Source organism: Delphinus delphis, chromosome X, assembly GCF_949987515.2.
Source record: "Delphinus delphis chromosome X, mDelDel1.2, whole genome shotgun sequence".
Lineage (NCBI taxonomy): Eukaryota > Metazoa > Chordata > Mammalia > Artiodactyla > Delphinidae > Delphinus > Delphinus delphis.
In genome coordinates, this window is record NC_082704.1 from 105,386,458 (window position 1) to 105,414,345 (window position 27,888).

The window sequence follows — 27,888 nt, forward strand, 5'->3', positions numbered from 1 at the left end:
TCCAAAGAACTCTGGGGCAGGACTCCAGCTCCCAGGGTGGAAGGTTCTACAGTGGGGAGAGGGTGGGCACAGGGCAGGACGGCTTCTTGGCAGGGCAGAGGAGAATGGGGGCTACTCCAGGATAGAGAGTGGTCTTATCTGTGCTTCTATCCCCAGTTCTAAGATAGTGCCTGACATATATTTGAATGAGTGAGTGACTGAGTGAGTGAATGAGTGAATGAGTAAATGAATGGCAGAAGTGGGCCACAGCCCCCCGTCACATATGTGGATCATTCTTCAGTCGAGTCTTCCCAAGTTAAGGAACACCTGTGTCTATCTCTAAGCAGTAATTCATGCAACAATATGAGTATGCGTGCAACAGTATGTTCACAGTGACTCGCCACCTTCAGCTTTAAAAATATTAAAGATGACATAGCGATGACCACGGTAAGGACATGGTTCAAAGACTACAAATAGATTCGGGATTGCATTTGCCCTGTTTACAAAAATACTGCTCGCTTTGTCTTCCTCTGTCTAGAGAGAGTGAGGTTTTCATTTTAAGAGGCTGACTCAAAAATGCAGGGCCACTTCCTGGGCAAGCTTCCAAGTGACTACATCTCCCTGACAGCGCTCCCCAGAGCCCTAGCGCAAGCTGCCTGGGGCGGGGCCTCCAGCCGTTGGTGGCTGTGGGAGCTACCAGAGGAGCAGTTATCTGCAGCCCGCCAGAAATGCTGTGCTTTTAGGCACCCCCCCCCCACCCCCGGGGCACAGATAACGGCTTTGGCCTTTGCCCTAAAGAGACGTCAGAGTTTGTGATTGGCCAGGCCGCTGTGTGTGAAATACAGATGTCTGCCACACTCCTGACTATGGCATTCCTTCCAGCCGAGTACCCCCGGGTGTGGGTAAGTCTGAATGTTTGAAGTCTGCCCTCGTTGTTGGTGGAATGCTCAAAGCTGAGCGTTGTGACTTTCCAGGGGCATGACTTAGCATATTTCTTAATCCTGCTAAGCCTCAGTTTCCTTTTCTGTGATATAGAGATGGTATTATCCTGCACTGTAGAAGGATAGAATGCCTATAGGAGGAGAGCAGTAGCTAGCCATCGTGGGACCACATCTGGTACCTGGCAGACAGTACACACTGAAGAGCTCTTATTTCTGAAGCATCAGTCAAAAAAAAAGGTTTCAATGACAGCGTCCGTTTTTATTTCTAACAGTACAATATTTCTCCAAAAGACTCAGCAGATATCTTCTACTTAATCACACGGGCGTAGCCAACAGAAATAAAACTTCAGGGGAAGTTAGTGCCAAAGGAAAGTTTGTCGGACTATATTCCCTTTCTCTTTTTCCCTTCTAGACCCTGACTGCACCTGCCCCATTTGCAGATGAAACCAGCTGCCAGTGCCAAGCACCCCATGAGAAACTGACCATTGCTCAGGCCCGCTTAGGAACACCAGGTGAGGCTGTGCTTCTTGTTCTGCGGACGGGCCCTGTGCTGAGTTCTCAAGTGGCAGAAAGGCCATCATTATTTGAGCAGCACTGGCTTTGAATCGGAGAGATGAATTTAGAGATGACAGCACAGTGCCAGAAGGGTAAACACCGACGGCGATAAACTACGCCAAGCAAAGTAGCCAAGGGAAAGCTGCCGCGGGATACGGGAGTTGGAGCCCAAGCGCTGCCATTTAGTCATTCTACTGCCTTGGGCGAGTCATGAGAACAATCTGAATCTGTTTCCTCATTGCAAACGGGGCCAATGGTACCTGCTTCACAAGGTTTTTGTGACAACTAGATTGCGTTAAAAATACCATAGCGTTTTTTTAAAAACTGTGAAGTCGTAGATAAGCCTATGCTACTGTAATTGTTATCATTCTTAAAAATCTGTGGGGTTTTTTTAGCATCTTTATTGGAGTATAATCGCTTTACAGTGTTGTGTTAGATTCTGCTGTATAACAAAGTGAGTCAGCTCTATGCATACATATAAACCCATATCCCCTCCCTCTTGTGTCTCCCTCCCTCCCACCCTCCCTATCCCACTCCTCTAGGTGGTCGCAAAGCACTGAGCTGATCTCCCTTTGCTATGCAGCTGCTTCCCACTAGCTATCTATTTTACATTTGGTAGTGCATATATATCAATGTTACTCTCTTACTTCGTCCCAGTTTACCTTTCCCCCTCCTCGTGTCCTCAAGTCCATTGTCTACCTCTGTGTCTTTATTCCTGTCCTTCCCCTAGGTTCATCAGAACCATTTTTTTTTTAGATTCCATATATATGTGTTAGCATATGGTATTTGTTTTTCTCTTTCTGACTTACTTCACTCTGTATGACAGACTCTAGGTCCATCCACCTCATTACAAATAGCTAAATTTTGCTTCTTTTTATGGCTGAGTAATATTCCATTGTATATATGTGCCACATCTTCTTTACCCATTCATCTGTCAGTGGACACTTAGATTGCTTCCATGTCCTGGCTACTGTAAATAGTGCTGCAATGAACATTGTGGTACATGACTCTCTTTGAATTATGGTTTTCTCAGGGTATATGCCTAGTAGTGGGATTGCTGGGTCATATGGTAATTCTATTTTTAGTTTTTTGAAGAACCTCCTTACTGTTCTCCATACTGGATGTATCAATTTACATTCCCACCAACAGTGCAAGAGGGTTCCCTTTTCTCCACACCCTCTCCAGCTTTTATTGTTTGTAGATTTTTGATGCTGGCCATTCTGACTGGTGTGAGATGATATCTCGTTGTAGTTTTGATTTGCATTTCTCTAATGATTAATGATGTTGAGCATTCTTTCATGTGTTTGTTGGCAATCTGTATATCTTCTTTGGAGAAATGTCTATTTAGGTCTTCTGCCCATTTTTGGATTGGGTTGTTTGTTTTTTTGATACTGAGCTGCATGAGCTCCTTGTATATTTGGGGGATTAATCCTTTGTCAGTTGCTTCATTTGCAAATATTTTCTCCCATTCTGAGGGTTGTCTTTTCATCTTGCTTATGGTTTCCTTTGCTGTGCAAAAGCTTGTAAGTTTCATTAGGTCCCATTTGTTTATTTTTGTTTCTATTTCCATTTCTCTACGAGGTGGGTCAAAAAGGATCTTGCTGTGATTTATGTCATAGAGTGTTCTGCCTATGTTTTCCTCTAAGAGTTTGATAGTGTCTGGCCTTGTATTTAGGTCTTTAATCCATTTGAGGTTTTTTTTTTTTTTTTTTTTTTTTTTTTGCGGTATGTGGGCCTCTCACTGTTGTGGCCTCTCCCGTTGTGGAGCACAGGCTCCGGACGTGTAGGCTCAGCAGCCATGGCTCACGGGCCCAGCTGCTCCACGGCATGTGGGATCTTCCCGAACTGGGGCACGAACCCACATCCCCTGCATCGGCAGGCGGACTCTCAACCACTGCGCCACCAGGGAAGCCCTGAGTTTATTTTTGTGTATGGTGTTAGGGAGTGTTCTAATTACATTCTTTTACATTTAGCTGTCCAGTTTTCCCAGCACCACTTATTGAAGAGGCTGTCTTTTATCCATTGTATACTCTTGTCTCATTTATCAAAGATAAGGTGACCATATGTGCATGGGTTTATCTCTGGGCTTTCTATCCTGTTCCATTGATCTATATTTCTGTTTTTGTGCTAGTACCATACTGTCTTGATTACTGTAGCTTTGTAGTATAGTCTGAAGTCCAAAGTCTGTGTTTTAAAACAGTTTCTCCAAGTGTGCCTTAAATTAAAGTGCCTGGGCTCTGCTCGAGGAATTTATTCGTTCAGTCCTTTAGCGTATACCAGAGATGGTGAGCGAAGAGATTTAAAAAGAACTATAAGGTACCATCTCTGTTTCCCAAGAGCTTTCACTATAATTAAAGAGACAAGACAGCTAGATAGGAGATAAACACCCACCAGTAGCATGCATGCATGTGCTTAGGGGTTAAATCCTGCAGCACAGATGATAACTGACAATTTTAAGAAGGGCAGATTCATTTGGCTTTGAGCAGTCACGCAAGACCTGGTCCCAGACCTGAGCTGATCCTTTTGGGAGAAGTAAGATTTGTACTTTGTGGGCAGAAAATGGAAGGGTATTCTGGATAAGTGGGACGGGAACAGCGAGGGCACAGAAATAGGGAATAAATGAATGGCGTTCCAGTCGATTGGGATGGAGTGAAAAATAAGATTAGTCCAGCAGGTATGCCTTGAGCCATTTAAGATGGCATAATTTCATGGTTTCTACTCACCATTGCAAAAAACCAAACATCCCAAATGTAATAGAGTCCGTGGGACAAAGGACAGTTTGCTTAATAATAACAACAGGTATTTATTAAGTGCTTTCTATGTACTAAGTTCTTTATCTGTATTGTCATTTCACTGTCACAGCTCTACGTGGTTGGTACTTTTAGTATTTCACAGATGAGGAAATGAAGCCTTTAGAGAAGCTGTGAATCTGCAGAAGATCATTTAGCTAGTAAGTGGCAGTGGTTCTCACATTTGAATCTGACTCAGAATAACCTAGAGGGCTTGTTAAAACACAGGTGGCTGGGCCTTGCCCCCTGATACAGTCCAACTGGGGTGAGGCCCAAGAATTTGCATCTCTAAGAAGTTCCCAGGTGAGGCTACTGCTGGGGGACCACACTTTCAGAACTATTGGTAAGTGTTAAAGCTGGGATTTGATCTCAAACCTGTATGTCCTCGAGCTTGATCTGTTGGCCATGACACTCTGCTTCCCCTTTAAGAATAGCTTGGAGGGAGTGAAGAGAGGAGCAGAGCAGGCAGAGTTAGTAAGCTTTGTAGAGACTTCTTGTGAGAAAGGCAAGAAGAGGCTTGAGGAGGTAGTTGAGAGCAGCTCAACCAGCCTGCAAAGAATCACCTGGTAAGTTTGTAAGAAGCAGATGTTTTGATTGCTCTCCCCCACCCCTAAATCTGGGATGGGGCCCAGGCATCTACATTTTTAACAAGTAGCCCAGGTGATTCTGAAGTTGGTGGTCTACAGATCATACCCTGAGAAACGGTGACCCAGCAACAAATCTAAAAGATGCAATGGAAGTCCAGGTGGTTATGAAGAGAGCAGATTTGACCTCAAGTTAAAGGATGAGCTTTAGACCTGAACAGAAGAGGATCCTGCTTTTCTAAGGGAAAGGAAAGGGGATTTGAACTTACTCTCCATCTGCTGGGCGCTATGCCCTGTATGTACTCTATTTAGTCTTTGTAAAAAGTGAGTGAGGTGGGTATTTGCCGACAAGGCAAATGAGACTTGGAGAACTGAAAAGTGGTTTGTCAAATGTCCTAGCTGACTGGGTAGAGCTGGATTCGATCTCAAGTCCCTTTCCCCTCATACCCCTGCTTTGTCCACTACAACGGATTGCCCTGTGGAGCACGTGCCACAGCAGCCCATGGAGCTCAATGAGAACATGCTCAGACTTCGAACCAGAGGGTGGCAGGTGTGTGAACAAGACAGATGGAAGCTGTGATCTTCTGTAGTGGCGGGGCTGTCTTCATGCCCACTGCTGTTTCACCAGCACCTAGAGAAGTACTGTATGCTCAGTAAATACTTTGTGAGTGAATGACTGAATGAACGAACGAATGAATGGAAGTTTGGGACAACAGAAGGAGCTCATCATTTGGAGATAGAGTCAGAGAGAGTTTGACCTGATGCAGCCTGCCTGGGTGGGATTGGGCACCTGTAGGCTGTCTAACCGCCACGCGGTTTAAAGCCCGAGAATCTAGCTAGAATAAGATGGTGGTGCATATTGAAATACCTGTGTGGTGGGCTCTGGGGAGCACAGGTCACTACAGGAGGGATGAGATGGAGGAAAGGTGAACGACTATTCTCAGAAATTCTCCCCTCTTATCTCAGGTGATGACACTGGCAAGTTATCCAGGAGAATTTGGGACGTCGGTGGGCATCTGGCCGAGGGAACTTCTGTTAGAAATTCCTTTATTTAGAACTTCTAACATCAGTGTTAAAATGGGACAAGAAGTTGGTTCTTTGATTACTTACAAGGCACATATTCGTCTTAGACCACACTCTGATAATCTCTATTTTATTACAGCAGTGGTCCTCAAACTTTAACTTGCTTAGAATCCCCGGGAGGGCTTGCTAAAACTGAGTGCTGGCCTCCACCCCCAGAGTTTCCCATTCAGTAGGTCTGGGTGGGGCTCAAGCATTTGTATGTGTAACAAGTTCCCAGGTGATGCTGATGCTGCCTGTCCTGGGACCACACTGCAAGAACCACTGCTTAAGAGTAACTGTTGGCTATTGTAAATAGTGCTGCAATGAACATTGTGGTACATGACTCTTTGAATTATCGTTTTCTCAGGGTATGTGCCCAGTAGTGGGATTGCTGGGTCATATGGTAGTTCTATTTTTAGTTTTTTAAGGAACCTCCATACTGTTCTCCATAGTGGCTGTACCAATTCACATTCCCACCAGCAGTGCAAGAGGGTTCCCTTTTCTCCACACCCTCTCCAGCAATTATTGTTTGTAGATTTCTTGATGGTGGCCACTGTGACTGGTGTGAGATGATCCCTCAGTGTAGTTTTGATTTGCGTTTCTCTAATGATTTGTGGCGTTGAGCATCCTTTCATGTGTTTGTTGGCAATCTGTATATCTTCTTTGGAGAGTGGACTTGACACGGGGAGGGGGAGTGGTGGGCTGGGACAAGGTGAGAGAGTGGCATGGACATATATACACTACTAAATGTAGAATGGATGGCTGGTGGGAAGCAGCCGCATAGCACAGGGAGATCAGCTCTGTGTTTTGTGACCACCTAGAGGGGTGGGATGGGGAGGGTGGGAGGGAGACGCAAGAGGGAGGGGATATGGGGATATGTATGGCTGATTCACTTTGTTATGCAGCAGAAGCTAATGCACCATTGTGGAGCAATTATACTCCAATAAAGATGTTAAAAAAAAGTAACTGTTGGTAGCGGTTGGAGGGAGTGTCATGGAGATTATCTAAATATAATTGTTGGAGCATTGTCCTGTTACTAGAGAAGCTCACAGCGTTTTAAAAATATCTTGCTGTTTGACTGTTATTTAAGAAAACAAGAAAAACATCACTACTTTTTTGAAATGTTTGCTAGTTTTCAAGACTAGGAAGCCATTACCTTTCTGTGGCGCCGTCTTGAGCATCCCTTCAAAAAGACAAAAGAGACCTGTATTGGGGGTTCATAATGAGCTTCAAGATTATAGTTGCAACTGAAGTCTTTCACTAACTCCTTCTCTAGCCCATTTTATGACTTCATACAATTGCCTACATTATGTTTCGCGGTCTTAGGTCTGCCCAAGCAGGATCTGCTGTATAAATTCTAAAAGAAGCTGCTCATAGCTTTTAGCTCCTGGACCTCATCTGTGAGGTCAGAGGGTGATGAACCTCAAGAGAAGGAGCACAGTAGAGCAATTGGAACTGGCACCTTTTTTTTTTTTTAAGTTAATTAATTAATTTATTTTTGGCTGTGTTGGGTCTTCGTTGCTGTGCGTGGGCTTTCTCTAGTTGCGGCGAGCGGGGGCTACTCTTCGTTGCGGTGCATGGGCTTCTCACTGCGGTGGCTTCTCTGGTTGCGGAGCACAGGCTCTAGGCGTGTGGGCTTCAGGAGTTGTGGCACATGGGCTCAGTAGTGGTGGCTCGCGGACTCTAGAGCGCAGGCTCGGTAGTTGTGGCGCACGGGCTTAGTTGCTCCGCAGCATGTGGGATCTTCCCGGACCAGGGCTCGAACCCGTGTCCCCTGCATTGGCAGGTGGATGCTTAACTACTGCGCCACAGAGAAGTCCCGGAACTGGCACCTTTTAAAAAATTTTTTTTATTTAAGTATAGTTGGTTTACAAGGTTGTGTTAATTTCTTCTGTACAGCAAAGTGACTCAGTTATATATATATATTTTTTTCATATTCTTTTCCATTATGGTTTGTCACAGGATACTGAATATAGTTCCCTATGCTATACAGTAGGACCTTGTTGTTTATCCACCCTATATATAATAGTTTGCCTCTGCTAATCCCAAACTCCCAATCCTTCCCTTCCCTACCCCTCCTCCCCCTTGGCAACCACAAGTCTGTTCCCTATATCTGTGAGTCTGTTTTTGTTTTGTAGATGTGTTGATTTGTATTGTATTTTAGATTCCATGTATACGGTATTTGTCTTTCTCTGTCTGACTTACTTCGCTTAGTGTGAGAATCTCTAGGTTCATCCATGTTGCTGCAAATGGCATTATTTCATTCTTTTTGATGGCTAAGTAATATTCCATTGTATATACGTACCACATCTTCTTTATCCATTCATCTGATGGACATTTAGGTTGCTTCCATGTCTTGGCTCTTGTAAATGGTGCTGCTATGAACATAGGGGTACATGTATCTTTTGTGTGTGTGTGTGTGATATGCAGGCCTCTCACTGTTGTGGCCTCTCCTGCTGTGGAGCACAGGCTCCGGATGCGCAGGCTCAGCGGCCATGGCTCACGGGCCCAGCCGCTCCGCGGCATGTGGGATCTTCCTGGACCGGGGCACGAACCCGTGTCCCCTGCATCGGCAGATGGACTCTCAACCACTGCACCACCAGGGGAGCCCTGCATGTGTCTTTTTGAATTAGAGTTTTGTCTGGGTATATGCCCAGGAGTGGGATTGCTGGATCATATGGCAACTCTATTTTTAGTTTTTTGAGGAACCTCCATACTGTTTTCCATAGTGGCTGCACCAATTTACATTCCTACGAGCAGTGTAGGAGGGTTCCCTTTTCTCTGCACCCTCTCCAGCATTTATTTGTAGACTTTTTAATGATGGCCATTCTGAGTGGTGTGAGGTGATACCTCATTGTAGTTTTGATTTGCATTTCTCTAATAATTAGTGATGTTGAGCATCTTTTCATGTGCTTCTTGGCCATCTGTATGTCTTCTTTGGAGAAATGTCTATTTAGGTCTTCTGCCCATTTTTCAGTTGGGTTGTTTGTTTTTTGTTGTTGAGTGGAACTGGCACCTTTGATCTTAGCTCAAATAGTCCAGCTGTGGAGGTATGACCCTCTAAGGTTTAGTATGTATCCTGAGACAGAGAAAATCAGTAATCTGCCTGGAGATAAAGGAAAAGCCCAAGCGATTGCTTCATAGGTTCATTTTCATTAAAGCTGACATTTTTTCTTAAAGGGAAACTGAGTTCTGATTTCCTATTTTCCTTCACAGAAAGGGAATTTGTATTATTCTGTTCACACAGTGATATGTGTAGTTTTCCAAATTCATTCTTCAAGAGCCACCTGAATGAATTTTGCCTTATTTCTGTGCCACCTGTACTGTAATTTACTTAATTTTTTAAAAAACATACTCTTTCTTTTTTAACTTAAATTTAATGTATTTTGAAAAGCAAACATCAATCATCATTTATTGAAAAGAGCATCGCTGGCTATAAGTAGAAGGAAATGATTAAGTTTATATAAAACTATGTAAACTTTGTGAGATAGGTAACTATTAGATTTTAAAAGGTTAAATTTTATGCCACCTCTTTTGCACATCAGCTGTACACAAAAACAATACCCGTTACCATAATTACTGGGCATTCAGTAACAGTCTTTCTCTCTCTCTTTTTTTTAAAAGACTCCATAATGGCATGTCGTTTTCTAGAAGGCATCATGAGTTAGAAGAAAGAGCAGTGGCGTTTGGTTTGCACTCACACTCCATCATAGGTTGGTTATATGATGCTGGGTAAGCTGCTCAGCTTCTCTGAGCTTCCATTTTCCCCTCTATGAGAGAGGATAGTAAGTCCACTCTCCTCTACCTACCTCACAGACTTGATGGAAAGATTAAGTGAAATACACGTGCTCTGTAAATCATATGTACTTTTAAGGCATTTTTAATAAGCTGCATTTTAAGAGCCATAATAAAAAATGAATAATCACCCTTTTATTGTTGCCTGAATCTGAAACAATACCAAGAAACACCATAACATGCCCTACAAAAATGTGAATTGAGATGTACTGTAGTTGGTGACTGCCTCCTATCTTGCCGTATGGTATGTGTATGTTTAACTTTTTAACCAACTGCCCAACTGCTTTCCAATGTATTTGTACCATTTACATTCCCAGCAGCAGTGTATGAGTGTTCCAGTTGCTCGATATCCTCATCAGCACTTGGTATGATCCATAGTTTTCAGTCATTCTAGTGAGTATGAAGCAGTATCTCAGGGTTGCTTTAATTTGTATTTCCCTAATGACTAATGGTATTGAGGATCTTTTCATGTGCTCATTTGCCATTCATCTATTTATTTTCTTTGGTGAAATGTCTGTTGAAATTTTTTTGCCCTTTCTGTAGCTTTTTTTTTTTTTCCCCCGATACGCAGGCCTCTCACTGTTGTGGCCTCTCCCGTTGCGGAGCACAGGCTCCGGCCGCGCAGGCTTAGCGGCCACGGCCCATGGGCCCAGCCGCTCCGCGGCATGTGGAATCTTCCCAGACCGGGGCACGAACCCGTGTCCCCTGCATCGGCAGGCGGATTCCCAACCACTGCGCCGCCAGGGAAGCCCTTTTTTGCCCTTTTAAAAATGAGTTGTTTATCTTAGTATTGAGTTTTGAGGGTTCTTTATATATTCCAGATACAAGTCTTATATCAGATACATATTTTGCAGATATTTTCTCCCTAAGACTTGCTTTTCATTTGTGTAAAAATGTCTTTTGAAGAGTAAAAGTTTTAAATGAGGTTTAATATATAACTTTTTTTTGTTTTATACTATGTCCTTTTTGGTTCCTATTTAAGAAATTTTTGTCAAATTCTAAGTCACTAAGATTTTCTCCTGTTTTCTTCTAGGAGTTTTGTAGTTTTAGCTTTACATTTAGGTCTGTGATCCATTTAGAGTTAATTATTGTATATGGTGTGAGATGCTATGTAACATATTACCAGAGACCTAATGGCTTAAAACACTGCACATTCATTATGTCGCAGTTTCCATGGATCAGGAGTCCAAGCCTGGCTTAGCCGAGTCTCCTGCTCAGGGTTTCACAAGGCTGCATTCAAGGTGTCACCCAGGGCTCAGTTCTCATCTGGAAGCTTGACTGGTGGATCTGCTAGATCTGCTTCTGAGCTCACTCAGGTTGTTGGCAGAATTTATTTCCTTGTAACTCTAAGACCAAGGATCTAGCTTCTTGCTGGTTGTCAGCCCAAGACCACCCTCGGCTCCTAGACGACACCTGCAGTTCCTTGCCACATGGCCCTCTCAAAATATGGCAGCTTGCTTCTTCAAAGCCACCAAGGAAGAAAGAATGAGTCTGCTAGCAAAATGGAGTCTTATATACTATAACATAACCATGGGAGAGACATCTATCACCTTTGTCATACTCTCCTGGTTAGAAGCAAGGCATGGGTCCCACTCCCACTTCAAAGGGAGGGGATCTCACAAAAGTGTGAACAGCAGGAGGTGTGGGGGTCAGTGGGAGCTACCTTAAGGTCTCCCCACCATGGCCATGGAATAGGTGTGCCCCACCTTTTGATCATTGCCAAACCTCTAGCTTCACAGGCCGGTGGTTCCCAGCACAGACCCTCTAGAGAGTCCCCAGATGCCTAAAAGGATGTCCAGAAAAACCTCGAACAAAAGAGTAAAACAAATAAACGTACCAACTAACTTACAAAGCCACAGTCTATTAAAAAATATTATGGAGAATTTCAAACATTCACAAAAGTAGAACAATATAATGAACCTTCATGTGTCCATCACCCATACCTAACAACCACCATCCTGTAGCCTTCCCTCATCAACTCTCCCCTCTTGAATTATTTGAAACAAAATCCCAGGCTTCCTATTATTTCATCCATAAATACTTGTGTATATATGTCTTAAAAAATAAGAACTCTGCGTTTTTTTTAAGGCATAACCACTATATCATTATCTCACCTAAAAAATTAACAGCAATTCTTTAATATCATCAAATATCCAGTGTTCCAATTTCCAGTTATCTTATGTCATCATTTATTTATAGTTTGTTTGAACCCAAATCCAAATAATGTCTATGTATTACAATATGTTGAGGTGTTTTTTAAATATCTTTTAATCTCCAAGTCCCCCCCCCTCTATCTCTTTCCCTCTTCTTTTTTTTTTCTTGAAGTTTACTTGTTGAAGAGATGAGGGATTTTTTTTTTTTTGGTCCTGCAGAATTTCCCAGTCTAGAAATTGCTAACACACCACAATTTTAAAAAGTGAGCTTACTGCAAAATCAACTCCACAGATACTCTTCACAAATTTACTAAATGGCCTTTTTTCTGAGTAATTATATCGTCTTTCTTTACTTTTCTTTCCTCCCTGCTTCCTGAATTTATTTATCTTGATCACTTCTGAATCAATAACACAAAGTTCTGCAAAACTGCCACCTGCTTCCCCCTGGGGTTTATATCTTAAAACAAATTTTCCTCAATTGAATTCAAATTGAATAAGAGCTTTGAAACCAAGGATCCCTCATTAGACAGTTTGTTATTTCAAAGTATTTTCTATTTACCGTGCCTTATTTAGAATACAGTATAATCCTGTGAAGGCAATTCTCTTTGTTCAAAACGGTGTATAATTGGGAATAATTGCAATTCCCTATCTGACAGAAAGTCTCTCGAGTTTTGTTTATTAGAGAAATTTAATTTATTAGAAACATTGTACCATCTGAATATATTAATGTAATATTCCTTTCAATTTATGTTCTAATTTAACGAGGTTGTATTACATCAAGAAATAATCACAGTTTTAAATCTGAGCCTTAAAGATCATTCAACAGAAGTGTGCATTGATTTCTTTTTTTAAAATTTATAACATCGATATAATACGTGCATCTAGTTTAAAAAGTTAGTAGGACTCTTAGGCTCGTAAAACAAACCAACCAGCAATCCCTTTCCCTACCTGCCCCACCTCTGATTCTTGTTCTCTGTAGATATTCAGCACTTGACAATCAACTTTCCAAAATGTTGTTGACATCTCTAATCCACTCTCATTGCCTTTCTTGTTTCCTCTGCCCTTGCGGGATTATCCCTTTTTAATTCTGTCTCTGTAATTCTTGTGGTGTTAGAGCGGAAGTGGAGCTAAGTGTGCGTGTGTTCAGTTTGCCACGTTTAGTTTGTCGTTCGCCATATTTGCATTTTCTAGTTCCTTTGCTGAGGATCCAAAATGGTGTAAAAGTAAAAGTTGGCACCCAGCCCCTCTACCTCCCTATGTCTCCCTCTTGCCAGAGGGGATGGTCTTTGGCTGACTCAGCAAAAGTGTCATCCTGCGGTTCCTAGTGCAGTCTCCTGGCTCCCGGGAAGCTCTGGTGAAGTGTGTCCCTCTTCCTCAAGAAATAGCACTTCCCAAGCACAGTGAGAATGTCTCTTGTGGCCGATTTGCTCTTGACCCTTCTCCCTAGGAATGACTGTAGTGTGGGTCACTCACCTCCAACCCTGAGCACCCACCCCCATGTAACTTTTGCTCCCTGACACTCCTCCCCTTGGGGCATGTACACCCCGCCCCATGTCTTAGGATACCAAAGAGAATAGGGAGTGACCTTTGTGCAGTGTATGCTGGTAAATGTTTAACAACTGACCCTCCAGGGGGAAATAAGCCCTGATTTGAGCATTTGCCAATCTCTATGGTGTAAATACTCCTACCAAGGCTGATTTTACGCTGCCATGGTGACTTGGAAGAGGTGCACAGCTGTGTCTTTGCCTTTGGGAATAGGACTCTGGGTCTTAGTTCAGGACTGCCAGACTCGAGGATAAAGTCATTTGTCCTTTTCATTGAGCTCCTCAGTCACTCGTACCTCGATATTCCTGCTGGGCTGACTCTGTCAACCCTTTGGTTATGTCTGGTGTGTCTGAATCTGCCAGCTCAGCCACCTGAGACTCTACTCTGGATCAAGAAAACTCCCCAGTGCTGTGCGGCTAAAAATGTGTGTTCTGGGTCAATCTTAATTTTGTTACGTTTTTACTCTGCTTCGATGTCCTTAGAAGAACCTCTTGGTAAAGTTAATTTCGTGCACTAATATGAAACTGATGGTTTGTAGACATTGTGTTTTCTCCAGGTAAACCTTATTACAGTGCTGTACTGATGGAAGGATCGGGTGACTGGGATTCCTTATTCTGCAGTTCTGTTGATGATGTTTTCTTTCTTCCACAGTTGACAGACCTGTCAGAGTATACGCAGATGGAATATTTGACCTCTTCCACTCAGGTCATGCAAGGGCACTTATGCAAGCAAAAACACTGTTTCCCAACAGCTACTTGTTGGTAGGAGGTAAGAAGTGCATTTTGTCTTTGTCTAGAAAACTCTTGTATAATGTGCTTCCTGAAAAGGACCCCTTTCAGACTTCCATCATTAACACCTCACATTGTAAATGCTCCCAGTTCAGCCTATATTGCGTCGCTTGTTCACTGCGTGAAATTTAAAATGATATTTAAAAAACCATAGGGGAAATTACGTCCTCAGATTATAAACCATTGATTCCCAGAGAAAGACGAATAATACCACCAAGGGTAACTGCTTCATGTTCTCCATTTATGCCTTCTTGTGTTTGAGGCATGATCCAATTTCTGTTTCTGAAATTTCCTAGAGGGTTAGGAGAAAAGCAATATTATTCTGATTTCAAATCTTAGAGACCTGAGGGGATTCAGGATGATTAATGGTAAGTAAGGTCATTGTCTGTTTCCTTGGTGTGACCCACAGTACTTAGGACCATGTTGTGCTAATGGTAGTGGCTTACAGCAGTCCCAATTAGTTGAATTTATGTGCTGTGTATTAAAGAAATAGAGATTTATATACCCAGGTAATCTTGGTTTACAATGAAGGAACTGACTGATTTCATAAGCTTGTGGAGAGAGAAGGGCAGTTAGACATAAAATTTTCTTCTTCCAAAAGGCCTACAGATTTCAATTTGGGTCAAAGGGAAAGTTTCTGACCTGCAAGACCTGGGTCTCATCTCTGTAGCTTCTGGAAACACCATTTCCTTTCACTATAATCATTTTTTTGGCATTACATGAACTAGACACCATCAACCCTTAGACCTCTACCGTGAGGGAAAAAGGTGATGGTAAGAGACTACATATCTGTTTTTAAAAATATTTTGTTGGGCTTCCCTGGTGGCACAGTGGTTGAGAGTCCGCCTGCCGATGCAGGGGACACGGGTTCGTGCCCCGGTCCGGGAAGATCCCACATGCCGCGGAGCGGCTGGGCCCGTGAGCCATGGCCGCTGAGCCTGCGCGTCCGGAGCCTGTGCTCCGCAACGGGAGAGGCCACCACGGTGAGAGGCCTGCGTACCACACACACACACACACATACACACACAAATATATATATATATATATATATATATATATATATATATATATAGTTATCTTCTACAAGTTTAAAACTACTTTTTGTATATTTGAGAGGAATCTTTTGCAGATTTTGCCAAGCATGGTGACCATGTGGTTATTGAATGGAGTTCTTTCCAGAAGGAAGAGGTGATACGAGGCAGTTCATTTCCCTTTATTTTGAGCGGAAAATCATTTCTTGCATGAGCACTACCACCTGGAGTCTGGTCCTAAGCTGCTGGGGTCCTGGGGAGACCTCTGCAGTGGTTGGGCTTTGGTCATTTTGGCAACCCAAGTTTGGAGGTGGTTAGGTGTAGGCAACACTTAACGGGAACACTGCCCTGGCCCTGGGTTAGCACATCAAAAGTAAAGGCAAAGGAAAAATGTGACTTTCAGTACGTTCAGGTAAATTGGAGAAAGCAGTAAAGTAATATCAGTAGCTGTCCAGGTCACTAGGCGACAATGCTTTCTCTGATTTACTGAATGATTCCTTCACTTAACTATTTTTCGAGCTCCTACTATGTGCCAGGCATTCTTCTGTACACTGAGAATGCAGCCATGATCGAAGCAGACTGTGTCCTCAAGAGAACTTAGAGTCTGAAGGGGAGGCAGACACTTAGAGTCTGAAGGGGAGGCAGAGGTAGGGGTTCTATGAAGAAATGTAAAATAGGGTAAGGGGAAAGAGTGGCTGGTGGGGCAAGGAGGGACATTTCAGGTATGGAGGTCAGGGGAGGACCCTCTGGAGTGTTGACACCTGTGCAGAGACTTGAATGAAGTGAAGGGCACACGAAAGCCAGAGCACAGAACCTTCCTTGTGTGGTGATCTTCCCACCAGCCTATATGAGAATGTTGGGACAAGTGGAGAAAACGTGGTAGCGACAACTAGATGCGTTATTTGTTTTTGGTTTTTTTTTTTTTGCGGTACGCGGGCCTCTCACTGTTGTGGCCTCTCCCGTTGCGGAGCACAGGCTCCGGACGCGCAGGCTCAGCGGCCATGGCTCACGGGCCCAGCCACTCCGTGGCATGCGGGATCTTTCCGGACCGGGGCACGAACCCGTGTCCCCTGCATTGGCAGGCGGACTCTCTACCACTGCACCACCTGGGAAGTCTACTGTGAAATATTTTTAACCACCCTATTAATAAAATTCAGTGTAGGGACTTCCCTGGTGGCACAGTGGTTAAGAATCTGCCTGCCAATGCAGGGGACACGGGTTCGAGCCCTGGTCTAGGAAGATCCCACATGCCACGGAGCAACTAAGCCCGTGCGCCACAACTACTGAGCCTGAGCTCTAGAGCCTGTGAGCCACAACTACTGAGCCCATGTGTCACAACTACTGAAGCCCACATGCCTAGAGCCCATGCTTTGCAACAAGAGAAGCCACCACAATGAGAAGCCCGTGCACTGCAACGAAGAGTAGCCCCCGCTCGCCACAACTAGAGAAAGCCAGCATGCAGCAGCAAAGACCCAACACAGCCAAAAATAAAAAAAATAAATTTATAAAAAAAATAAAATTCAGTGTCAGCCGGGCTTCCCTGGTGGCACAGTGGTTAAGAATTCGCCTGCCAATGCAGGGGACACGGGTTCGAGCCCTGGCCCAGGAAGATCCCACATGCCGTGGAGCAACTAAGCCCGTGCGCCACAACTACTGAGCCTGAGCTCTAGAGCCTGTGAGCCACAACTACTGAAGCCCATGTGCCTAGAGCCCGTGCTCCGCAATAAGAGAAGCCACTGCAGTGAGAAGCCCACACACCGCAACGAAGAGTAGCCCCCGCTTGCCACAACCAGAGAAAGCCTGCACACAGCAACAAAGACCCAACACAGCCAAAAATAAAAATAATAAAAATTTTTAAAAATTCAGTGTAAGCCTATATTTCATGTGTCTCCACTAATTTAATTTTATTTGATTCCTAGTCTGTTAAACAGAATCTCCAACCACCTGTGTGTAGGCAGATTTCTACAGGGGCATGGTAGCTCAAATCCCATGACAAAGAACAATCTTCCTTTGATGTATATAGTAGTTGCCTTCCTCTAAAATTCAGCATTTATCACAGCTGTTCTAGAAATACTTTGCAGTTATATGTAAAACAAAATTAGGGTCTAGATTCAAATAATTTAAAATAATTATGCAGAGACATTCAGACATCTTACAGGATGTTAGAAAATTCTCATGTGGGGCTGCCCCACACATAGCAAGATGTTTAGGGACTTCCCTGATGGTCCAGTGGCTAAGACTCCATGCTCCCAATGCAGGGGGCCTGGGTTCGATCCCTGGTCAGGGAACTAGATCCCACATGCCGCAACTAAAGACCCCCGCATGCCGCAACTAAAGACCCCTGCATGCTGCAACGAAGATCCTGCATGCCGCAGCTAAGACCCGGTGCAGCCAAACAAATAAATAAATTAAATAAATACTTAAAAAAAGATGTTTAACATTGTTGGCACCCTGCCCACTAAATGCCAATTGCTGCCTCCAATCATAGTGACAACTAAAGATGCCCTACAGATTTCCAAAAATGCTTCCTAGCGGATGCTGAGGCCTTTGTTGAAAACCGTTCTTAGACTAAGAGTCTTCACTCTTTGTTCCCCACAATCCCAAAAAGGATTTTGAAAAACTATACACCTTCTTACAGATTTTTAAGCTGACATCTAAAATTTTCCATCCTAAGTTTAAATAGTTGTAAAATATGTAATTTCTGGAATACCATAAATTTTAACATTTTCAAAAATTAATAGACTTTATTTTTAAGGGAAGCTTTACGTTCACAGCAAAACTGAGCAGAAAGTACAAAGGTTCCCATTTACGCACTCACGCACAGCCTCCCCGCTATCAACATCTGCCACCAGGGTAGTACATTTTTTACAGTCCATGAACCTACATTGACATGTTATTATCACCCAAAGTCCATAGTTTAATACGTTAGAGTTCACGCTTGGTATTTTACATTCTTTGGGTTTGGACAAATGTATTATGACATATATCCACCATTGTAGTATCATACAGAACAGTTGCAGTGCCTTAAAAATCCTCTGCACTCTGCCTATTCATCTATCCCCCACCCAACCCCTGGCAACCACTGATCTTTTTACTGTCTCCATAGTTTTGCCTTTTCCAAAATGTCATGTAATTGGAATCATACAGTATGTATCTTTTTCAGATTGGCTTCTTTCACTTAGTAATGTGTTTAAGGTTACCCCATGGCTTGTTGGCTCATTTCTTTTTAGCACTGGGTAATATTCCGTTGTCTGGATGTGCCACAGTTTGTTTATCCTTTTGCCTACTGAAGGACATCTTGGTTGCATTCATGTTTTGGCAATTATGAATAAAGCTGCTATAAACATCTATGTGCGGGTTTTTGTATGGACATAAGTTTTCAATGCAGTTTGGTAAATACCAAGGAGTGTGATTGCTAGATCATATGTTAAGAGTATGTTTAGCTTTGTTAGACACTGCCAAACAGTCTTCCAAAGTAGCTGTACCATTTTGCGTTCCCACCAGCAATGAATGAGAATTCCTGGTGCTCCAAATCCTCACCAGCATTTGGTGTTGTCAGTATTTTGTACTTTGGCCATTTTAATTGGGGTATAGTGGTATCTCATTGTTGTTTTATTTTGTAATTTCCTGATGACATGTGATGGAGAACATCTTTTCATTTGCTTACTTAACATCTGTATATCTTTTTTGGTGAGGTGTCTATTCAGATCTTTTTTGCATTTCTTAATCAGGTTGTTCATTTTCTTATTGTTGAGTTTTAAGAGTTCTTTGTGTAGTTTGGATAATAGCCCTTTATCAGTTGTGTCTTTTTCAAATATTTTCTCCCACTCTGTGGTTTTTCTCATTCCATTCACATGGCCTTTTGCAGAGCAGAAATTTTTAATTTTAATGAAGTCCAGTTTATCAGTTGTGTCTTTGATGGTTTGTGTGTTTGGTGTTGTATCTAAAAAGTCACTGCCATACCTAAGGTCATCTAGGTTTTCTCATATATCATCTTCTACGAGTTTTATGCTTTTGTGTTCTACATTTTGATCTATGATCCATTTTGAGCTAATTTTTGTGAAGAGTATAAGATCCGTATTTAGATTCCTTATTTTGCATGTGGATGTCCAGTTGTTACAGCACCATTTGTTGAAAAGACTATCTTTGTTCATTGTATTACCTTTGCTCCTTTGTCGAAGATCAGTTGACTGTATTTATGTGGGTCTATCTCTGGGCTATTTCATTCCATTGACCTATTTATCCATTTTTTCACCAATACCACACCTTCTTGATTACTGTAGCTTCACAGTAAGTACTGAAGTTGAGTAATGCCAGTCTTCCAACTTTGTTCTTTTCCTCCAATATTGATTTGGCTATTCTGGGTCTTTTCCCTCTCCAAATAAACTGTACTATCAGTTTATCATTAGCCACAAAATAACTTGTTGGTATTTTGGTTGGGATTGCATTGAATCTATAGATCAAGTTGGGAAGAAATGACATCTTGTCACTGTTGAGCCTTCCTATCCATGAACATGAAATACATTTCCATTTATTTTGTTCTTTGATATTTTTCATCAGGGTTTTGTAGTTTTTCTCACATAGATCTTGTACACATTTTGTTAGATTTATACCTAAGTATTTTATTTGTTGGGGCGTGCTAATGTAAACAGTAATATGTTCTCATTTCAAAGTCCACTTGTTCATTGCTGGTATATAGGAAAGTGATTGACTTTTGTATATTAATTAACCTTGTATTCTGCAATCTTTCTATAACTGCTTATTCTAGGAGGTTTTTTTGGTCAATTCTTTAAAATTTTATACATAGATGATTATGTCATCTGTGAAGAAAAACAGTTTTATTTCTTCCTCCCCAATCTGTATACATTTTTTTAAATTTATGTATTTATTTATGTTTGGCTGCGTTGGGTCTTCATTGCTGTGCGTGGGCTTTCTCTAGTTGTGTCGAGTGGGGGCCACTCTTTGTTGCAGTGCGCAGGCTTCTCATTGCGGTGTCTTCTCTTGTTGTGGATCACGGGCTCTAGGTGCACAGGCTTCAGTAGTTGTGGCATGTGGGCTCAGTAGTTGTGGCTCGTGGGCTTTAGAGCGCAAGCTGAGTAGTTGTGGCGCCCAGGCTTAATTGCTCTGCGGCATGTGGGATCTTCCCAGACCAGGGCTCGAACCCGTGTCCTCTGCATTGGCAGGCGGAATCTTAACCACTGCACCACCAGGGAAGTCCTAATCTGTATACATTTTATTTCCTTTTCTTGTCTTACTGCACTAGCTAGGACTTCCAGTACAATGTTGAAAAGCTATGGTGAGAGGTTACATCCTTGCCTCATTCCTGATCTTAGTGGGAAAACTTCAATTTTCTCACCATTGAGTATGACGTTAGCTGTAGGGTTTTTTTGTTTTTTTTTTTTTTTTTTTTGCGGTACGCGGGCCTCTCACTGTTGTGGCCTCTCCCGTTGTGGAGCACAGGCTCCGGACGCACAGACTCAGCAGCCATGGCTCACGGGCCCAGCCACTCCACGGCATGTGGGATCTTCCTGGACCGGGGCATGAACCCATGTCCCCTGCATCGGCAGGCGGACTCTCAACCACTGTGCCACCAGGGAAGCCCAGCTGTAGGGTTTTTGTAGATAGTCTTTATCAAGTTGAGGAAGTTCCCCTCTATTTCTAGTTTGCCGAGAGTTTTTGTCATGAATGGGTATTGGATTTTATCAAATGCTTTTTCTACATCTATTAATATGATCATGTGATTTTCCTTCTTTTGTCTGTTGATGTGATGGATTACATTAATTGATTTTATTCTATTTTTTGTTTTTTAAAACTGAAGTATAGTTGATGTATAGTATTATATGTTACAGGTGTACAATATAGTGATTCACAATTTTTAAAGGTTATACTCCATTTATACTTATAAAATATTGGCTATATTCCCTGCATTGTAAATATATCCTCATAGCTTATTTATTTTATACGTAATAGTTTGTATCTCTTAATCCCCTACCCCTTACTTGCTCCTCCCGCCTTCCTTCTCTCCATTAGTAACCACTAGTTTGTTTTCTATATCTGTGAGTCTGTTTACCTGGGATAAATCCCACTTGGTTATGGTGTATAATTCTTTTTATACATGGTTGGATTTGAGTTGTTAATATTTTGTTAAAGAGCTCTGCATCTATGTTAATGAGAGATAGTGGTCTCTAGTTTTCCTTTCTTATAAGGTGTTTGGTTGTGGTATTGGGGTAATGCTAGCCTCATAGAATGAGTTAGGAAACATTCCCTCTGCTTCTATCTTGTGGAAGAGATTGTAGAGAATTGGTCTAGTTTCTTCCTTAAATGTTTGGTAGAATTCACCAGTGAACCTATCCAGGCCTGGTGGTTTCTCTTTTGGAAGGTTATTACATACTGATTGGATTTCTTTAATACATAGAGGCCTATTCAGATTGTCTCTTCTAGTGTGAATTTTGGCAGCTACAGTCTTTTAAGGAATTGGTCACTTTCACCTATGTTATCACATTTGTGGGCATAGAGTTGCTCAAAATATTCCTTCCTTTTAATGTCCGTGAGATCTGTAGTAATGTCCTCTTTTTAATTTCTGATATTGGTCATTTGTATCTTTCTCTTTTTTCTTTGTTAGCTTGGCTAGAGCCTTATCAATTTTATTGATCTTTTCAAAGAACCAGCTCTTGTTTTTGTTGACTTTCTCTATTCATTCCTGTTTTCAGCTTCATTGATTTCTGCTCTGATTTTTATTATTTATTTTCTTTTGCTTACTTTGGGTTGAATTTGCTCTTTTTTTCTAGTTTCCTAAGATGGAAGCTTAGATGATTGATTTTAGATTTTTCTTCTTTTCTAATATATATATTCAATGCTTTAAATCTCCTAAACACTTTTCATTGCATCCCACAAATTTTGGTAAGTTGTGTTTTCATTTTCATTTAGTTCAAAATAGTAAAAAATATTTCTTGATTTATTCTTTGACCCATGTGTTATTTAGAAGTGTGCTGTTTAATCTCCAATTATTTTGGGATTTTCCAGCTATTTTTCTGTTGTTGATTCCTAGTTTAATTCCACTGAGACCAGACATTGTGTGATTTCTATTCTTTAAAATTTGTTATGGTGTGTTTAATGGCCCAGAATGTGATCTATCTTGGTGAATGCTCCATGTGAACTTCAGAAGGATGTGTATTCTGCTGTGGTTGGATGAAGTCTGTAGATGTCAATTATACACGGTTGATTGCTAGTGCTGTTGTGTGCACACCCACACACACCCACACACACATACAATTAAATATATTGTTGCTGTTATTATCTTGAATATACTGTTATCTGTTAGATCAATTAAGAATAAGAAAAATAAAAGTTTTGTTTTATCTTCAGTTATTCTCTAATGCTCTTCCTTTTTAAAATGTATATCTGAATTTCTGACCTATGTAATTTTCCTTCTTTCTGAAGAACTTTTAAAAACATTTCTTGCAAGGCGGGTCTACTAGAAACAATTCCCTCAATTTTTGTTTGTCTGAGGAAGTCTTTATTTCTCCTTCCCTTTTTTTTTTTTTTTTCCGCTATGCGGACCTCTCACTGTTGTGGCCTCTCCCGTTGCAGAGCACAGGCTCCGGATGCACAGGCTCAGCGGCCATGGCTCACGGGCCCAGCCGCTCCGCAGCATGTGGGATCTTCCCGGACCGGGGCACGAACCCGTGTCCCCTGCATCGGCAGGTGGACCCTCAAACACTGTGCCGCCAGGGAAGCCCTCTCCTTCCCTTTTAAAGATGATTTTGTAGGCTATAGAATTGTAGGTTGGTGGGGTTTTTCTCTCAACACTATAAATATTTCACTTCACTCAGTTTTTATTTATTTATTATTAATTAATTAATTAATTAATTTGGTTTCACCAGGTCTTAGTTGTGGCTCGTGGGCTCCTTAGTTGTGGCTTGCTGGCTCCTTAGTTGCAGCAGGTGGCCTACTTTGTTGCACCTCATGGGCTTCTTAGTTGTGGCACACAAACTCTTAGTTGCCCCATGTGAACTCTTAGTTGTGGCATGCATGTGGGATCTAGTTCCCTGACCAGGGATCAAACCTGGGCCCCCTGCATTTGGAGCATGGAGTCTTATCTACTGCGCTCTCACTCATGGGAGTCACTTACTCACTTTTTAAAAAATTTTAATTTTATACTGGACTATAGTTTTTTTTGTTTTTAGTTTTTTTTCATTTTTGTGATGTTGAGCATCTTTTCATGTGCCTATTGGCCATCTGTATGCCTTCGTTGGAAAGCTATTCAGGTTCTCTGCCCTTTTTTTTTATTGTACTTTTTCTTGTTTTTTTAATTTTATTTTTTTAAACAGCATGTTATTAGTCATCAATTTTATACACATCAGTGTATACACGTCAATCCCAATCACCCAATTCATCACACCACCCCCACCCCCACCCCCACCCCCCGCGGCTTTCTCCCCTTGTTGTCCATACGTTTGTTTTCTACATCTGTATCTCAATTTCTGCCCTGTAAAACGGTTCATCTGTACCATTCTTCTAGCTTCCACATATATGCGTTAATATACGATGTTTGTTTTTCTCTTTGTGACTTACTTCACTCTGTATGACAGTCTCTAGATCCATCCATGTCTCAACAGTTGACCCAATTTCATTCCTTTCTATGGCTGAGTAATATTCTATTGTATATATGTACCACATCTTCTTTATCCATTCGTCTGTTGACGGGCATTTAGGTTGCTTCCATGACCTGGCTATTGTAAATAGTGCTGCAATGAACATTGGGATGCATGTGTCTTTTTGAATTATGGTTTTCTCTGGGTACATGCCCAGTAGTGGGATTGCTGGATCATATGGTACTTCTATTTTTAGTTTTTTAAGGAACCTCCATACTGTTCTCCATAGTGGCTGTTATCAATTTACATTCCCACCAACAGGGCACGAGAGTTCCCTTTTCTCCACACCCTCTCCAGCATTTGTTGTTTGTAGATTTTCTGATGATGCCCATTCTAACTGGTGTGAGGTGATACCTCATTGTAGTTTTGATTTGCATTTCTCTAATAATTAGTGATGTTGAGTAGCTTTTCATGTGCTTCTTGGCCATCTGTATGTCTTCTTCGGAAAAATGTCTGTTTAGGTCTTCTGCCCATTTTTGGATTGGGTTGTTGGTTTTTTTAATATTAAGCTGCATGAGCTGTTTATATATTTTGGAGATTAATCCTTTGTTCATTCATTTGCAAATATTTTCTCCCATTCTGAGGGTTGTCTTTTCGTCTTATTTATGGTTTCCTTTGCTGTGCAAAAGCTTGTAAGTTTCATTAGGTCCCATTTGTTTATTTTTGTTTTTATTTCCATTACTCTAGGAGGTGGATCAAAAAAGACCTTGCTGTCATTTACATCAAAGAATGTTCTTCCTATGTTTTCCTCTAAGAGTTTTATAGTGTCCAGTCTTACATTTAGGTCTCTGATCCATTTTGAGTTCATTTTTCTGTATGGTGTTAGGGAGTGTTCTAATTTCATTCTTTTACATGTAGCTGTCCAGTTTTCCCAGCATCACTTATTGAAGAGATTGTCTTTTCTACATTGTATATCCTTGCCTCCTTGGTCATAGACTAGTTGACCATAGGTGCATGGGTTTATCTCTGGGCTTTCTATATGTTCCATTGATCTATGTTTCTGTTTTTGTGCCTGTACCATATTGTCTTGATTACTGTAGCTTTGTATATAGTCCAAAGTCAGGGAGTCTGATTCCTCCAGCCCCATTGTTGTCCCTCAAGACTGCTTTGGCTATTGGGGGTCTTTTGTGTCTCCATACAAATTTTGAGATGATTTGTTCTAGTTCTGTAAAAAATGCCAGTAGTAATTTCATAGGGATTGCGTTGAATCTGTAGATTGCTTTGGATAGTATAGTCATTTTCACAATATTGATGTTTCCAATCCAAGAACATGGTATATCTCTCCATCTGTTGGTATCATCTTTAATTTCTTTCATCAGTGTCTTATAGTTTCCTGCATACAGGTCTTTTGCCTCCCTAGGTAGGTTTATTCCTAGGTATTTTATTCTTTTTGTTGCAATGGTAAATGGGAGTGTTTCCTTAATTTCTCGTTCAGATTTTTCATCATTAGTGTATAGTAATGCAAGAGATTTCTGTGCATTAATTTTGTATCCTGCTACTTTACCAACTTCATTGATTACCTCTAGTAGTTTTCTGGTGGCATCTTTAGGATTCTATATGTATAGTATCATGTCATTTACAAACAGTGACAGTTTTACTTCTTCTTTTCCAATTTGTATTCCTTTTATTTCTTTTTCTTCTCCGATTGCTGTGGCTAGGACTTCCAAAACTATGTTGAATAATAGTGGTGAGAGTGGACATCCTTGTCTTGTTCCTGATCTTAGAAGAAATGCTTTCAGTTTTTCACCATTGAGAATGATATTTGCTGTGGGTTTGTCATATATGGCCTTTATTATGTTGAGGTATGTTCCCTGCATGCCCACTTTCTGGAGAGTTTTTATCATAAATGGGTTTTGAATTTTGTCAAAAGCTTTTTCTGCATCTATTGAGATGATCATATGGTTTTTATTCTTCAATTTGTTAATATGGTGTATCACATTGATTGATTTGCATATGTTTTTTTTTTTTTTTTTTATGGGAGGGACGGGGAAACACTGGGGCCGGGCCTGCTCCCTCAGCCAGCGGGGGACCTGTGGAGGGGAATTAATAGAGGTGGGAGTAGTAAAAGGGAGGGTATTTTAACAGCCAGGACTCCCACAGTAAAGCTGGCTGCCCTGAGGTGTCTAAACAGACGCCTAAGCATCTTCCAGGGGTACACAAGACTCCGACGTAAGAGTAGGCTGAACTCAGGAGTTTCTGTGGTCCTTCTTCAGCTTTCACACCCCCCATGGATAATAAAAAAAGAAAAAGAATTAAAAAAAATATTCTTCTCCTGGGAACTTGAAGTCTTCATGAGAGCAGGGACCAATAGCGTATAACCTCAGAAGTGTGGAGTAGCTAATTCTATAATAGGGCTGAGGAAGGGTTGAGAGGTGTTGTAGAAAGAGAAGGAGAAGATGAGGGGAGAGACAGAGAGATTGGGAGGGAGGGAGGGAGAGAGCGCACAAGCCCACAACTTTCTGGTTTCCAGTTCTGGCTCCTTTCTCAGGAAATCTGCGAGATACCACTTTCGTAACGAGATTTCCCCTTTTGCTTACAGCACGTTGAACTGTTGTCTTTCCCTTACAACCAGTCTTTCTTCATAAACACAGTATTTTTTTTTTTGAGTGTGGCTGTGTTTCAATAAAACTTTATTTACAAAAACAGGTGAAGGCCAGATTTGGCCCACGGGCTGCAGTTTGCTGGCCCTGTTGCAGACAATGGGGGGCGGGGGACACTTGAGAGTTTTTTTTTTTTTTTTTTACATCTTTATTGGAGTATAATTGCTTTACAATGGTATGTTAGTTTCAGCTTCACAACAAAATGAATCAGTTATATATATACATATGTTCCCATATCTCTTCCCACTTGCGTCTCCCTCCCTCCCACCCTCCCTATCCCACCCCTCCAGGCGGACACAAAGCACCGAGCTGATCTCCCTGTGCTATGCGGCTGCTTCCCACTAGCTATCTACCTTACGTTTGGTAGTGTATATATGTCCATGCCTCTTTATCGCTTTGTCACCGTTTACCCTTCCCCCTCCCCATAGCCTCAAGTCCATTCTCTAGTAAGTCTGTGTCTTTATTCCTGTTTCACCCCTAGGTTTTTCATGACATTTTTTTTTCTTAAATTCCATATATATGTGTTAGCATACGGTATTTGTCTCTCTCTTTCTGACTTACTTCACTCTGTATGACAGACTCTAGGTCTATCCACCTCATTACAAATAGCTCAATTTCGTCTCTTTTTATGGCTGAGTAATATTCCATTGTATATATGTGCCACATCTTCTTTATCCATTCATATGATGATGGACACTTAGGTTGTTTCCATCTCTGGGCTATTGTAAATAGAGCTGCAATGAACATTTTGGTACATGACTCTTTTTGAATTATGGTTTTCTCAGGGTATATGCCCAGTAGTGGGATTCCTGGGTCATATGGTAGTTCTATTTGTAGCTTTTTAAGGAATCTCCATACTGTTCTCCACAGTGGCTGTATCAATTTACATTCCCACCAACAGTGCAAGAGGGTTCCCTTTTCTCCACACCCTCTCCAGCATTTATTGTTTCTAGATTTTTTGATGATGGCCATTCTGACTGGTGTGAGATGATATCTCATTGTAGTTTTGATTTGCATTTCTCTAATGATTAGTGATGTTGAGCATTCTTTCATCTGTTTGTTGGCACTCTGTATATCTTCTTTGGAGAAATGTCTATTTAGGTCTTCTGCCCATTTTTGGATTGGGTTGTTTGTTTTTTTGTTATTAAGCTGCATGAGCTGCTTATAAATTTTGGAGATTAATCCTTTGTCAGTTGCTTCATTTGCAAATATTTTCTCCCATTCTGAGGGTTGTCTTTTGGTCTTCTTTATGGTTTCCTTTGCTGCGCAAAAGCTTTTAAGTTTCATTAGGTCCCATTTGTTTACTTTTGTTTTTATTTCCATTTCTCTAGGAGGTGGGTCAAAAAGGACCTTGCTGTGATTTATGTCATAGAGTGTTCTGCCTATGTTTTCCTCTAAGAGTTTGATAGTTT

At 41.6% G+C, this 27,888-nt stretch overlaps 1 protein-coding gene across 2 annotated transcripts in view; it reads left to right on the top strand.

Annotated features, from left to right (window-relative positions):
- Positions 1 to 27,888, top strand: part of PCYT1B (phosphate cytidylyltransferase 1B, choline) — a 142,400-nt gene that overhangs the window by 41,232 nt on the left and 73,280 nt on the right. For both annotated transcript variants that reach the window (XM_060002689.1, XM_060002690.1), the window contains exons 2-3: positions 1,333 to 1,432; positions 14,055 to 14,171. In XM_060002689.1, coding sequence (XP_059858672.1) covers positions 1,333 to 1,432; positions 14,055 to 14,171 — 217 coding nt within the window. The remainder of the gene's footprint in view (positions 1 to 1,332; positions 1,433 to 14,054; positions 14,172 to 27,888) is intronic.